The sequence below is a fragment of the Grus americana genome, chromosome 8 (assembly GCF_028858705.1).
Source record: "Grus americana isolate bGruAme1 chromosome 8, bGruAme1.mat, whole genome shotgun sequence".
In the NCBI taxonomy this organism is placed as follows: domain Eukaryota; kingdom Metazoa; phylum Chordata; class Aves; order Gruiformes; family Gruidae; genus Grus; species Grus americana.
In genome coordinates this window covers 17,452,497-17,467,217 of record NC_072859.1, presented here as the reverse complement: position 1 = coordinate 17,467,217, position 14,721 = coordinate 17,452,497, and the positions used below count along the sequence as shown (strand labels likewise).

Genomic DNA, 14,721 nt, shown 5'->3' with positions numbered 1-14,721 from the left:
GTTCCACAGGAAAAGAATTTTTAAAAACATAGCACAAGAACAGAAGCTCTTAAACCTTGGGGCCTTGAAACTGAAATGTTGTGCCATGAAGGCAATTTTACCTAAACCCCCTTTAACAGCCTCTGTGCTGAAATTGCAATAAACCAATTTTAGTCTCATTTCCATACTTCGAACACCAAGAAGCTTCCCATTCACCTGTTCTGTTCCTCAAGTTTAGCGAGTAATTCTAAGTCATCTGGACTCAGCTGTGTTGGTGAGGATGGTGATAACGCAGGTGTAGACAGAGTGGTAGAGGAGGATGTAGTGTGTAATGAGGCAGATGGACTTGCCACCTGACTGGCCATTTGACTGACGGTGTGCGATACAGTGTTCTTCACCCATGAGAGAGTAGAGCTCAGCTTTCCTGCAACCTTGTCTGTCGCCACCTGTGATGACAAAAAGAGGATGCAATAGTTGTCTTTTTTAAATACTTTTTTCAGTAAACCTGCTGTCACTGAAGACAGAAAAAATATATACAATATGTATGAAGTGACATTGAGATTATTTATTTCTCCAGAACACCCAAGGCTGTCAGAAGCAACACAAGCATCAACAGCAATGCAACATTATAGAAGTAACATGCAAGTAAGCTGCTAATCCACAAAGACAGACTCAGGAATTCCTGATGTATACTCACAGAGCTCATTTCTGCAGTACAGAAATACCACAGGATCCAGGATCAGCTCAGGCTTCCCATTACAAAAATAAATAGAAATAAAAGCTTATTTTAAAACATCTTGACAAACTAATAATGGCACAGAAACTGTAGAAAAATAGATATAGAAACAGTTAACTACTTTACTGATGGACACTGGAGCAGTACAAGTATATTAATGTAAACACTCCAGACCACCCGCTGCTTACCTTTGTTAATCTCTACAGTGGCAGGACAGAGGAGCAGGAGCACCACATTTCTAATCTACACCAAAGCACAAGATCCTCTAGCATCTGCCAGTGTGCAGGATTTATGCCTGTGAATCTACAACAGGTCCTGAATGTCTTGCATTAAAGGCCTCATGCTGCCAGCTCTTCTCCTTCCTCTCTTTCTCTTCAGGTCCCCCCCCCCACCCCAAAGTGTCCTTGACCCCCAATCCCACTGCCAGTGCCTGGACAATCCTGGGGTTTGACAGGAGTCCTGGAAGAAAAGTCAGAGGTGCTACTAGAGCAAAAGGGAGCTCTGAGCAGAGAGTCAGGAAAACTGTGGGTCCAGGAATGAGGAAGCTAACTGGGGCTGATCATAATCTGCCCCTGGAGTTATTTTCTAATGAACCCCTCACTAGAGCTTCCTTCAGCAACTGAAAATGTAAGAGGCTTTGACCTCACCAAGATCAATTCAGAGAAAATCTAGATGCACCTTAAAGGAGGAGCTATTTGCCTGGCAAAAGGTTAACACTTTTCAAAACCAAGGTTGAAGAGGAACTTCCTTTGAAGTGGTGCTGCTAGCAACTATTTATTTTGACCTTCGCTGACCTCCTCAAAACACTGAATTGCTCAATGGTTGTCACAAACAATTCTGCAGTACAGCCTACACAATAATTGCTAAGATACTAAAGACACTGAGCTACAGGAAAAAGAAATCCCTTCTCAAGATCCTCTCATAGAATCTAATTAAAGCAGAATTTCAACTGGAAAAAAGTAACTTCATCTCAGCACACCATGCATTTATCTGAAACACAGTATAGAGACTGACTGGTTGCTAAAGCAGGTGGTTTTATTTAGGTACAATGCACTTTTTTGTGAATCAAATCCAGTATTTTATTTCCACATCATATCAAAAGGAAGACACACTGTATGTCTTCAGAAAACAAGAGGAACACTACAGGCGAAACACAGAACAGTGGTACTCAAATCTCCCCACCTCCTCTCCACCAGCAACATGACACTTAAGAGCTCTCCTACAGGACTGCAGAGATGTTTCCAATTTCCATATTCTTAACATCCATTCTGGAAACTAACAGATTTCGCTAGAAACCTTCAGATGCAGGGATACAAACCACAAGTGGGAACAGTAAGGTCCTAATCTAAGCATCAGAAAGGTTCCAGCTGGTTCTTATGTCACTGTTGGACAGGAAAGCTCAGGTATATCAATAGGTTTTTAAAAAAGGCAAATAAAAACCCAACAAAAAGCCTCCATGATCTTTTAAAGATAATCTTTGAAAAAAATCACTTCCAGTACTAGCATTTGACACCATCTTTTATAGAAGAAAGGAACAAAAATTACTAGAGGTTTCAAAATCTTAAGTTTAATACATGCATTAATATTTCACTCAGTGAATATCCTTTATTCTCTGTTGCTATGAAAGAATAAGTTATTGCTGCTTCACTTTGAATAAAATAGCATGATGATAAAGGTAACTCATATATCTTGCTTAAGATTGATTCTTTTCTTAAAGGCTTTAAACTGCTTAAAATATGACAAGTAATGCAACTATTCCAAAAATAAATGTTGGCAGAAACAGGGCCAATCTTAAGAACACAGCAACCATGACTGCCAGAGGCAGCAGGTTTTACGAGTCACCCATTCTAAGAATCTTACATATAAGTATTAGAAAAGCAGTGATTTTGAGTAATACCCTATGTGACAGAGGAAGAGAAAGTCTACTTTGTAAAGAGATAAAAATTGTAAAGTAACTAGAAAGACTTAAGGTGAAAAAGTAAATGCAAACTGAGTCTGGCTTACATATTACAAGACTCATACTCCACATTAAGATAGCTGAAGCATAGGGTGGATGACAGAAATCAAGAAACTTACTAACATTCGTTTACCAACACATCACTAGGCATTAAAAAAATTAATGCGAAGGTTTGTGGAAACCAATTATGTGAAGAATACTAAGAGAAAGTATGGTCAAGAAAACCATGCAAGACAGCAGTTAAATCAGAACAAGGGGTCTAGCAATACTCCTGTTTACAAAAGCAGTTCAGAGTTTCATTAGAATGTATTCAGAGAATTAGTAGCAAAAAAAAAATTGTGGTCTGAAAGCATTAGCACATATAACAAGCAAAATGCACAGTTGCAAAAAGCAAACGTTTGAAGATCAAAAGGCTCACAGTGAAGTCTGTATCAAAAACACATGAAGAATTTGTTTAGGGAAAAACAGCTAGGGCTGACACCCAGGACCAAGCTAAATTAAGAAGAAAAAAAAATCTGATTTAATAGCTAACTAGTCAGGCCTACAGCCCTTTTACCAGGCTTTCCAAAAAATCTGACGCCAGTTCTTCCTTAAATTGTCAGCATCATGTAGACTCCTGGACCTAGACACGAAGGCATTTAGTGTGAGTTCATTTCCCTTTCCCTAAATAGGATAGGGTAACAGGATTTTCAGATTTCATCATTTCACCTATGTTAATTTCAAAGTTTATATTCAGTGACAGAGGATTTCATACAGTTATTCTTTGACAAGCAACTTAAGGCCTTCCAGGAAACAGGTCACTGGAATTTGAAAATGAGAAAGCCTTTCTAGGAGCAACATACCAACATTCCTATCAACATGTACACAGTGCTCCTATACCTGCCCTTCCAATTCTTTACTATTCTCCTAATAAAGAGGGAAAATCCCTGCTATGTGTCGTAAGCTTTTCAACTCTCTATACACCATTACATCTAACAGGGTAGTTGTACTTAGCTGTCACTAAACCACACACTACTGCTACTTCCCACTTTTCCACTGACAACCCCTGCAGTAAGAAATCTTTGTCACACTGCTAAGACGCTACATACACATAGTACAGAAATGAATCCTACTGACTCCCAAGCAATATGTACCTCTTTCCTCGAACAGCATGAAGGAAAGAGCTAAAGATTTCACTCTAGCCCCTTCAGAGAAACTGGGGCTTCCCAATTAAAAACCACAGAGCTATCAAGTTGTTGAAATTAGTCCCTTCTGCCTTTAATTATACCAATGAGAATAAACTCAGTATGAATGATGGCAGATACTTTCACTGGCTATCACCAACTCCAGGGAGCACAGGAAAATCTGGATGAGCATTTGGTTTAATACCTCCCTGCTTTAGAGATGTGATTTTGCTTAACACAGCATTCTGGAAAGACTCAAGAAATCCAGTTATTAAAGCTTTAACATTTTCTTTGTTTTTTGGAGAATCTCCTCAAGGCTTTCATAAACAAATGTTTCTTTTAAAAACCAGTTATTATTTATCCTGTGATATTTCTGCAGGACTGGAGCACTGTCTCCCTTTTGGCTACAACAATGATGCTCTGCAGTTATGAAGTGCCCTTCCCTTTGCTACTCTGCATTACTGTGGCAGAGATCAGAGTCACGCGCTCAGCTGTCCATAGCAGTAACAACGACAGCCAGATACACCACAGTGCCTGACCCAAAATCTTTGATCTATCACTGTGACCTAGCTAACTACACAGGAAATAGGACTTTTGCCTTTGCCATCATCCCCTTGCTAAGTGTATAACACCTATGCTACTTCCACTCTGTTCCGCCTTACCTTACTGCTGGAACACTCACACTTGTAGAGCTGCCCTACCTGGTGCCCTCCTGTACCACACAGTGTATGGCAGGCAGTGGCCACCCAGACAGCTTGAGCCCAGACTGCTCCACAAGTCCCAGTACTTACCAGACCCGTGCAAGCTCTCCATCCCTTCAGCTCACCAGCTCAGGCTGGAAGCCCCCACTTAACATGCTTTGCTCAGCTCACCTCAGCCAGATTTTCAACTATGCAAAGAGAATTGCTTTCCTTTTTATTCCCAGCATTTTTCAGATGCTGAAAGTCAAGTTACATTTGAAGAGTATAAAAGGTAACCTATATTGCCTAGAAAGCATGCCAAATCATCGGAAGCACCATCAGGATGATCAAGCCATTATTAATTATTATTAATCTGTGATCAAAGCCAGAGTCAACTCATTTTGAGAACTGTGCTGTTTTTCCCCCCAGAGGGGTCTCCCCTCAAGACCCTGCCAATTCATCAGACTTTGAACACAAATGCTGCTCCCGACCCACTCCCTGGCACACCAACACTTTGCACTCCAGGTGTGCAGACAAACAGGCAGGGGTATGCCTTCTTGACCCTTTGTGGGAGGACACAGGGAACTTAGCAGGCATCATCCAGCTCCAAACCTGGTACATTCATTCAGGCTCCAAGCCATGTTAACAGCTACAATGGACCAAGAGCTCAGGAAGAGTTCGTTTGCATTTGTCTGCCTAAGACCACGTAGATACCTCGTAAATAAATGTGTGAATTTTGAGTTTGAAAATATTGATCTTGAAAAAGATAAGGGGGACAAGACTTAATTACTAAAAACTTTCTACTCTGCTGCAGTTTCCAGTGAGGAAAACAGAACTACCAGCAATTCTCATCCAACTGGGCAGTCATCTGGCAAGGCACAGACCTGTCTGCTACATACTGCAAGGGTAATAAATATTTATATTGGTATTATACACAGATATATATGATGTGCAGTTTACACATGCCAATTAAAATACATAAAATTCAGTATAAAAACTTTATATTTAGTATCTTTAATTAGCTGCTCACTACAGTGCTTTATTACTAAGAGGAATACTGCAGTGGAGCAGCATATGAAATATTTTAAGTGATGCTAGCTGAAGGTAGACCACAGCATCCCATATTACATACAATTATATAAATCCCTTTCCCCGAGAATCTCAAGGTATTGTGCAGCACCTTACAGTAAGCCCAAAACTCTTACCACCATGTTTTTGCATTTGCCAGTAGACAATATTTGTGTTTCTAAAAAAGTCTATCTAGATTTCTTTAAAAAAGGTATTTCACTGTACACATTGAATTAGCTTAATACCTATATTCTGTAAATCCCTGAGGAGAATCTGTATCAAAGTTCTTGATTACTCAAAATACTGTCTCAACTCTTCTTATCATATGACAAAGTAAAAATAACTGCAAGCATTACACAAACACTACTGTATCTATTATATGCTTTCTACTCTTTCCTCTCTTCCGGAAAAAGAGAGAAATGGGAACTTCCAGAATACAGGAAGTAATCCTCATACTATTCTACATACAAAAAGAAGTCTCACATAATTGGAGCTGAAATTACATATGTGGTTTTCAAGCCAGTCATAGCATTCTAGGGACCCAGTCTCATGCTTGCCTCAAAAAAATTAATAGCATTCTAATATCTGAAAAATAAATTAAACTGAATCAGTCCATGCCATATGCAGGAGAGGTAGCTGGTCAATCAGCCTGTTATCATGCTTCCTGGCAAGCTAAAATCCTCATTTAGGGCTCAAACATGGTTTCACTACAAGGTACATCTAGACCTTTTACACTACAAATTTCTGCTGAAGTCTGAGGAAAAAAAGTCCTGATTTACTCTCATATTCCTGATTTTTCTTGTAATATCACCTAACAATAGTTAGGAATATCATGGCTAGCATTCACCAGCTTCCATTTCACTTGATATTCACTAGATCTCCAGGTCTTTCTGATACAAAAAAATAAAGCAGTCCAATATTTTATACTGTGTAAATCTTAAGCTATCAAAAAGCTTTCTGTAGTATCATTTAGTAAATATACATTCTTTAAAAGGCATCTTCAGACTCTCACATGTTGTGATTTTGGTGGTCCCAGAACATCTGAAAGAAGGAACTTGAAGCTACAAGTTCACATACACAACATAACAATCTAATACATAAGGTGTTTTAAGGAGGTACTTCATTAGAAATGTTGTAGTGATCCACTAAAGGTTGAAAACATTGCTCAAAGTCATATGAATAACATTTCAATCGCTCACCAAATTGCACTGAATTCTATTTATTTCCAAGAACAATTCCAGGTTTTTAATTACCTCTGAAGTCCAGTGGGCTTCACAATTTGTCGAGCATTGTCCCAGTATGCTAGCCGAGAGGACAAACCACAGTGCTTTTGCAGACACTATCTCCTGTCCATCTAAAGATCATAGAAGATGATCCTTTTTCAAACCAGTTTCAAATCTGACATAGGAACGTAACAATCTTCAGGAAACCTTAGAGATCTTCTTTCAAGGAGAAAAAAATAGATACAGTGCTTTTGTACAAAAGATGGCTGAGAGCTCCTTAGAGCTGCAAGAGAAAATAGTGAAGGATGACAGTAAAAACCTTCAACAGTGAACTTCCTTTGTTTCTTTGTTCTCTTAGACCTCAGTTTGGAAAACATCTTTGTATTTGAGCAGCCAAGTTACACACGCATATACTTGAAGGACCATCCCCTTGGCTAACAAAAGAGAGGGAAGAGTCAGATTAATCAGCTAAAATAAGGAACAGCGCCTGCAAAGTTAGTTTGTTTATACACTAAATAGGAAGATTTTTTTTTTCTTTTCAATAAAATGCAACTCAATCATTTCACTGGAGTTCAAGTAAGTATCACCAGGCATTTACAAAAAATAACACACACTGAAGGACACATGTGTTTATCATTAAAGTTCCTTTCTACAAATTTTACTTTCCTACTCATTCCCTGAAGCCGAACTTCCTTAATAGTGCTTTTAGCCAACTTCCTCCTGGAAAGGAGCCAGAACTAGCACCTAAACTACATTAGGGCAAAAATAAACAAACACAAGTATATAAATGCAGTTAGATTTACTAAAAGCCTTAGGTCCGTATTTTGGAAGTAAGAAACAACTAAGTCATGTTTTTAAATGTTCACTGAGTCTTAATTAAAAATCAATATTTTTAACACAATTCTTTTTTAATAAAGTATACAAAATTTGCAAGTAGTTAAATTAGTAAGTTTAAAAGGATCCAATATCTGACAACATGAAAATACACCATTCCATGCAACATTTGTTTTTATGTGCTGGGAGCCCAAGTATTTTCTAGGTGTAATTCTCATTGTTTATAGAGATTAGATAAACTGCTGCCACAATCTACAGGCTAGAACTAAAATGCTGCTCTCCCGTTTCCCAAGTTGTGCGTGGTTCACTTTCCAAAGGGATGTATGAAACAAGACTTGATGGAGAAACCAAAGAACATAAGCATGGCCTTAAGGAATATGGTAACACTCAAAAATTTATTAGTTAGTTACTAGAATTTTAAACAAATCGGGTGACAGGGGTTGGCAAGACCCTACCTTCTGGATATTACTCTTCTTTCCTTTAAGTGATCAGCTAAAAGGTCAACTTTCTATCAGTTACACTCAAATCCAAAAGACTAAACCAGTTTCTAAGTGACTGGTAATCAGCTTTACTTGTGAGCTACAAGTTCATTGCAACCTGCAGCTGCTGATGGAGAACAAGAAATAAAAGGTAAAAGCTTTAGAAGCGTGAACAGTAACCAACTTAGTAACTTCCATTTAGGAAAGTTGCCTAAGCTATTCAGTAAACATAGCAGATCTAAACACATATGCATACATCAATAATCAATTCCTTTAACACAATCCATGCCAACATCTGTGGTCTTACAGTAATATTTAATTTTACCCAACAATTTACTTAGTATATCCATGACTTGTCTTCACAAGCACTTACAGTGTAACCTGAAGCACACACATGCTTGTGGCTACAGAAGGGTCTTCCTCCATGCTACTGACACCTGTAACAGTGCTCCTGCAGCCTCTCCTGAGCATAGGACTTCAAGAAATCTAGTCTTCCTCAGTTATTGACTAAAGAAAAGGGAGGTAGCTCTTCAGAGAAATGACATATCTACTCACCATCAAATAAAATCAGTTATTTTCTTATTAGTTGACCACTGACTTCTACACTTTCATTTGGGAAATAACAGCCTATTTACTTGTTTCAAAAAAGCTTACTAGTGGGGGGAAAAAAGCAAGGAAGATCAATGAAACATGGGTGATTTTTAGTGCCAGTCTGACACAAAAAAAATAATGTAAAAATCCCAAGCCCATTCTATCGTGGTCTGTAAGTGTCTTATTATGGAATTGTAACTTGCCTTTGTCATTTTGTCTTTAGAAAGACTGATCACAATCCTTTTTCCAAAGGGCTAAGAAATGCTTACTAAAGCTTCAGCCAAATTCATAAAGTTCCACCACTAATGCATTCCAAGGGAAAAAAAAAGTTACTTTGCTTAATGAATATTGGTTTTTAGCTCTGCTGTTTTAGAGGACACAGAAGTTGGAATTTCTTTTTTCTATGCCTGAAAGTAGTTCACTGTTTGAACTATACATAATCAGGAAGAATACCTGAAAAATGAGAGATGTACAACTAACTACTTCTATACAATGTCACTCTGTATAGTGATGTGGACAGTACATGTCCACAATCTTATGTTTGGGCTAGCTACTAGTTTTTGACACTCATTAAGTGACATTCAATAATTTACCCTTCTATAACAAAAATAACAGTAAGCTTGTCTAACATCCTCTTAGTTAAAAGTGCATGGTCAATTTGTGGCACCAAGAACTCACTACTAAAACACCAGCCCCAACTGCCAGTCTAATGAAACCAAAGTAAAAAAATACATAGTTAATGCAGTATAAGATAATGGTGAGTCAGAGTTCTGTATCATCACAGTATAATTATAATTTAATTAAAAAAAGATTAAGAACATGTTATGATGTCAAACAGGTATTTAATGCTATGCTAAGAATCACTAAGACTTAGTCATGACAATAGGGCATAAGAAAACTCAGGAGTTTGAGAAGTTCAATAGCTTACCATGTAACAGAACATATTATAACAACCTATTACCAAAACATTAATCCTTTAATAAAACAACCCAAACAAACTGTAGAAATAAAAATAAATCAGAGGTTACTTGCAAAACAACACAGATCAGACAAGATGACAGGTTTTGGTAACAAACCCCATCAGAAACAGGTAACATTTGTTCAGACAAAAGAAAATAAAGATATTCAGTGGTGGCTTTTGGCTGCTTCCCAAGTTGGAGACTAATACAAAAAGGTTAAGTGTCCACAGTCATGCTATCACAACACCTTACTTTTCATCCAGAATAAAGGCCAACCCTAGCATTGTACTTCAACCCCACATATACAACAACTGCCTCACTGGGACTCTGAGAGGTTACTTTTACAGACAGTTAGCAAATAAAGTTGACAGTTATGCAGCCTCAAATAACACGGAGACCACAGCATGATCCCTGTCAGCATGACCAAAAGGAGATCCCCTTCTTCATTGCCTGAATCCTATAGCAGGCTCAACACTTCCTAGGCCTTCCCCAAAACACCACTTCACAGCTAACTGAATAGTTTTCAGAGTTCACTCTTAATGTTGTTTACCTTCCTATGATTAAGGAAAAGCTACAATTCACTAAATTACTTCTGCTGCTACCTTGTAAGAATATAGTTTCTGTGTACATGCATAACCAAAATCACATCACAATTGCATACAAAATGAGCAAAGCAAGACAAGAGCTCCTGCACTATTGCAAACCCACTACCCATTTCTTCCAATCACCACTTGCCGGAGAAGGAAAGGATGCACCTCAACTAAGACACCTAAGAAGACAAGACCACAGTGAAAGCAAGACAGTATTCCCAATTTAAAGGAATCAAAAACTTACCAACAGATGATGTTGGTGTTATGAGGCTTTAAATCAGCATGCTATCTACAAATTTAAGTGACATATTCAAGAGCCTCAGAGAATATATCTAACAACCTAAAATTACATACTCCTATAATACTCATTATTTGCCTTTTTTTTTTAAATGATAACTATTTTAATTGGGTCTTGGGGAAAAAAGTGAATTAACAGTATGCAATCAAGGCAAATATAGGTTGAGTAAACAACATTCATGAAGTCAGGATTTGTTTTCTTTATTCTTCCTCTTCTCAGGCTACCGGAAAAGGGTTTTTTTTCTTTTAAAACTATGCATTTGACACTTAAAATGATACCTAAAATATTAATTTCTACTATGTATCTTCCTTAAGCATTAGAAATTTATTTATCCTTTCTATAAGTTAAGAAAACTTACCAGAAGAGTAAGAAAATGTAAACATAATACTAAATATGCATACTCCAACTGAGCTGTTTTCCCCCTTCTAAATAATTATATTAGAACCCTGAATTAGGAAGGTAAACAATTTTGTTTTCAAAAATTCACTGACAAAGCATTTTTCTTCCCATTTTTATTACTTCTCCATTTATTGTCAAACCTACCCAGAGAACAAACAGACAGTAACCGTTTCAGCACGTCACTTTCCCCACCCCTTTTCTTGTAAACTTCGAAAGGCCTTTCTCCCATCTCTTCCTTTCCCTGAACCCTTTTTCAACTATTCCACTCTCCAACCTGCTTACTTGTTCAAAAGCAAATAAATCCACAGAAGACAAACATATGGAGAGCAATAAAAAAAACCCCAACCAAACCACCACAAAAAATCCAAGCCACCAAGCTGTAGCTCAGGAAGTTCCTAAGTCTCAGCCTGCAGGAGGCTAGGAAGAGATACGGGGGGAGAAGTAGGGCTGTTCTGTTGAAGCTTTCTTCTCCAAACATCTGCTCCTCAGAGGTACTGTTGGGCTGGTGGACATTCAGTGACAATCACTACAGCTGCCCTCATCCCAGTTTATCAAATTCAGGCAATTCTGATTCATAATACTGAGTGCTTTCTTCCTGACCATGCCCCTCTTTTTCACTGGCTGGCTCTATTTCCTCTCCTAATCCTTACCTGGAAAAGAATTCTTACTTATATACTTCAAAATAAGCCTTAAATCTTTGTAAGTGTAAATATAGAGCTGTACAATCATGATCAAAGCAGAAACTGCACACTGAAAGAAGTGAAGAGAAATAAACAGGCACATTTATGCAAAACACTTTTTAATACTACCTACCAGAAAAACAAACAAGATCAAGTTGCCTTCTTTTAGGCACATGAAGTAAAGCAAGTTTAAAAAAGGGAAAAATTTTGAATGTTTTGACAAATACTTTTTCAATGTTTTAACAAGTACTTTTGGAGATAAGTAAAACATACTGAATATTGCCAGTTCTCCTCTGTGTGAATCTGCCTCCTTTCTACATCTTCTGTATGTGATCTTTGAAAAAAGACAAAAAATTGTCCCAGGCTAACATGAAACACTATGTTTTGAGACAGTGTTAATGCTAGCTCATGCTGGAAATTCAAAATGGTATGCCAACTTCACATTTGCTATAAAATTGCTCTGATTAGCAATGCTGAAAATTAGCACGTTATATAGAACTACAGAAAAAAAGCAACACTAGAAATTAAAGCTGAAATACATAATGAGTAGCCAGAACATGAATATCGACTTTTTACCCTTATTATATAATCACATTCACGCAGATGCAGCAGGAGATGCTAGTAAATGAGATCTCCGAAGCAGCATCTGAAAACTCTCCCTCAAGACGACCCGTAGGTTCCCGGTTTAACGTTGCTCCCACAAAACCAGGGCAGAAATCACCCTACGCAGACAGACCCGCTGAACTCTCCCGCGGGCCGGGAGCCCCCCCCCGCCGCCAGCCACGGCTGGCACCACAGGGCACTTCCATCACGGAGCTGCCAACTACCCACTCGCGTCCCCGCGGCAGCCGAGCCGCCGCCGCAGCCCGAGACACGGAGGGGCTGAGGCACGCCGGCCCTGCAGCCCCCGAGCCGGCGGCAGGCCCGCGCACCGCGGCCTCCCGTCACTCGCACACCGCGGGTCGCCGGAGGGGAGCGGGCTCTCCCTTCCCGGCAGCGGCGCGACGCCGCCCGCTTCGCCGCTCCACCGCCCACCGCGGCGGGAGGGCCGCGGGCGCTGGGTGGGGGCGGCCGGTGGTGCCCGCAGGGTGGCGACGCCCCACTACTGCCCGGCGGCGGCCCTACGGGAGGGGACGGGACGGCGCGGCCGGGGTCGCCGCGCCCCACCTAGGCCCGGCCACGTACCGCCCCCGGCCCCTCAGCGGCGGGGGCGCGGGACCGGCCGCGCCTCACCTTGGAATCGTTGCCCGCGGCAGGGAGGTGCGAGCATCGGCGTCCCCCGCCGCCGCCGGCCTCGCCGGAGCTCCCCCCCCTCCCCCCGGCGGGCTCGCCGCTCTCCGCCGGCCCCGGCAGCCGGGCCACGTCCCTGCCCGCGCCGCGCGCAGGCGCACTCCACGCGCAGCCGCCGCGAGGGGCAGCCCCGCGCCCCCGCAGCGCCGTCCCGCGCCTTGTCGCAGCCTCCGCCCGGCGCGAGGAGACCCGCGAGCCCGGGAGGGCGCAAGGGCCGGGGGCAGTGCTGCCTCGCCGCGCGCCCCGCGGGTGGGCGCCGGTAACGGGCCCGGCCGTGCTTCGGGTAGCCGGGAAAAATCACGGCTCCCCCGTTCACGGGAGGGTTCCGGGCTCGGTGCCGTCACCCGTAGTTGGATAGCCGGGTGGGTGGCAAGCTGCCCGTACGAGCGTGCCAGGTCACACGGTGCTCCCCCCTTGCAGGTGCCCCCGTTATGTCATCGCTACTGTAACGGCAAAACGCCCCACAGCCAAAAGCCAAGCCCCCGCCTTGCCCCAAGTCGCAGCATCTCAGCTAACCCTGCGTGCCCCCCACTCGACTCCCACAGCCCTGCCCTGGCCGTTCACAGCACCGGCCGAGCAATGAAGCTGCCGCATCGCCTCGACATGAGGCAGAGATGCGTTGTATCTGCTCCACTAAGAGTAGGCTTTTTTGGCATAGACAGAGCATCCACCTAGGGATTTCCATAATGCCATCTATATGTTGGAAGTTGCATATAATAAGACATTCTCCGGGAGCACCAAGCGGCCTCGGGCGAGATGGGCCCTTCTGTACGAGCATTTGTTAGACACGTTTCGACCAGATGCTGATTAGGTCACAAAAGCAGTTGAGAGACTATCTGCCCGGAGCAGCTCCCCATAATGGCCCATTTGCCATTGTGCTTCTACAATGAAGAATAGAGACTCCTAGACAAAACCATACAAAAGTTTTCATTTGTAAGGATTCTAATAAAAGCATAATTAAAAAACAAACAAACACCACTACGGTGACACACACGCTACTCTATGTACTGCTTCATAGCCAAATAAGCAAAGAATATATTCTTAAGGAAAAACACCCTGAACAGTAATAGGCTATATATAGGCCTCCAGCATAACTTTTTTTTGCTGCTAAAAGGCTATGAACTGTTGCAAATGACAACAGAAAAAGTACAGTTGCTACAAATGACCACACAGGCAAGTCCAGTGACAGCCAACAGCCTTGGGCCCTCTGCAGACAAACAGGGAGGGGGGCCGTGCTTACAGGAGCAGTTTCATCAGTCCAAGAGACTCCTTCCAAATACAAGATACCACTCTAAAAGACTTGCATGATACTTTGCTCTCCAGAACATACTCAAGTAAAAACACCACATGCAATATAACAGAAACTGAGAAATAGCACCAAAAAACCCCACAAAGGTACTTTTTCCCTGCCAATAAATGTTATCAGTGGAAAACATTTTATTAAAGCATTTAAAAAAAACCCACGTAGCTTTTACCTCAACAATTTCAGTGCCTCTATGAATAGCAGTCATCCTTTCAACAAACATTGTCACTGAGAGTAATAGGAGAGGTTTGCCCTGAATTTGTAAGGGATTCAGGGGTGGGGCTAATCAGCTCAGCTGGAGCTTCCCTGTTTTGCAGGGTGACAACAGGCAAGAAAGCATGTGGAGCTGTGACAGGGTAACGGGGTAATTTTTGTGATGGTGAGCTATTTTAGGGGCAAAAAGTCTTCTTACAGAGATGAACAAGAAATTGATTTTATTTTTTTCTTGTTTAACAGCAAGACTAGTGGAGTCTTGCTTATGATACCATTGAC

The 14,721-nt window shown here is 41.3% G+C and overlaps 1 protein-coding gene across 6 annotated transcripts in view; it reads right to left on the bottom strand.

The window, feature by feature from the left end:
- EVI5 (ecotropic viral integration site 5) overlaps positions 1-13,129 on the bottom strand; it is an 81,454-nt gene extending 68,325 nt beyond the window's left edge. For 2 of the 6 annotated variants that reach the window (XM_054834335.1, XM_054834336.1), the window contains exons 1-3: positions 12,870-12,890; positions 677-728; positions 196-425 (exon numbers count right to left, since the gene is read on the bottom strand). In XM_054834335.1, coding sequence (XP_054690310.1) covers positions 196-425; positions 677-685 — 239 coding nt within the window. In that variant the 5' untranslated portion in view covers positions 686-728; positions 12,870-12,890. Of the gene's footprint in view, positions 1-195; positions 426-676; positions 729-12,869 lie in introns of all 6 variants that reach the window. The other 4 variants (XM_054834330.1, XM_054834332.1, XM_054834331.1 and 1 more) reach the window with 3 other exon arrangements.
- Positions 13,130-14,721: the final 1,592 nt, after the last annotated feature.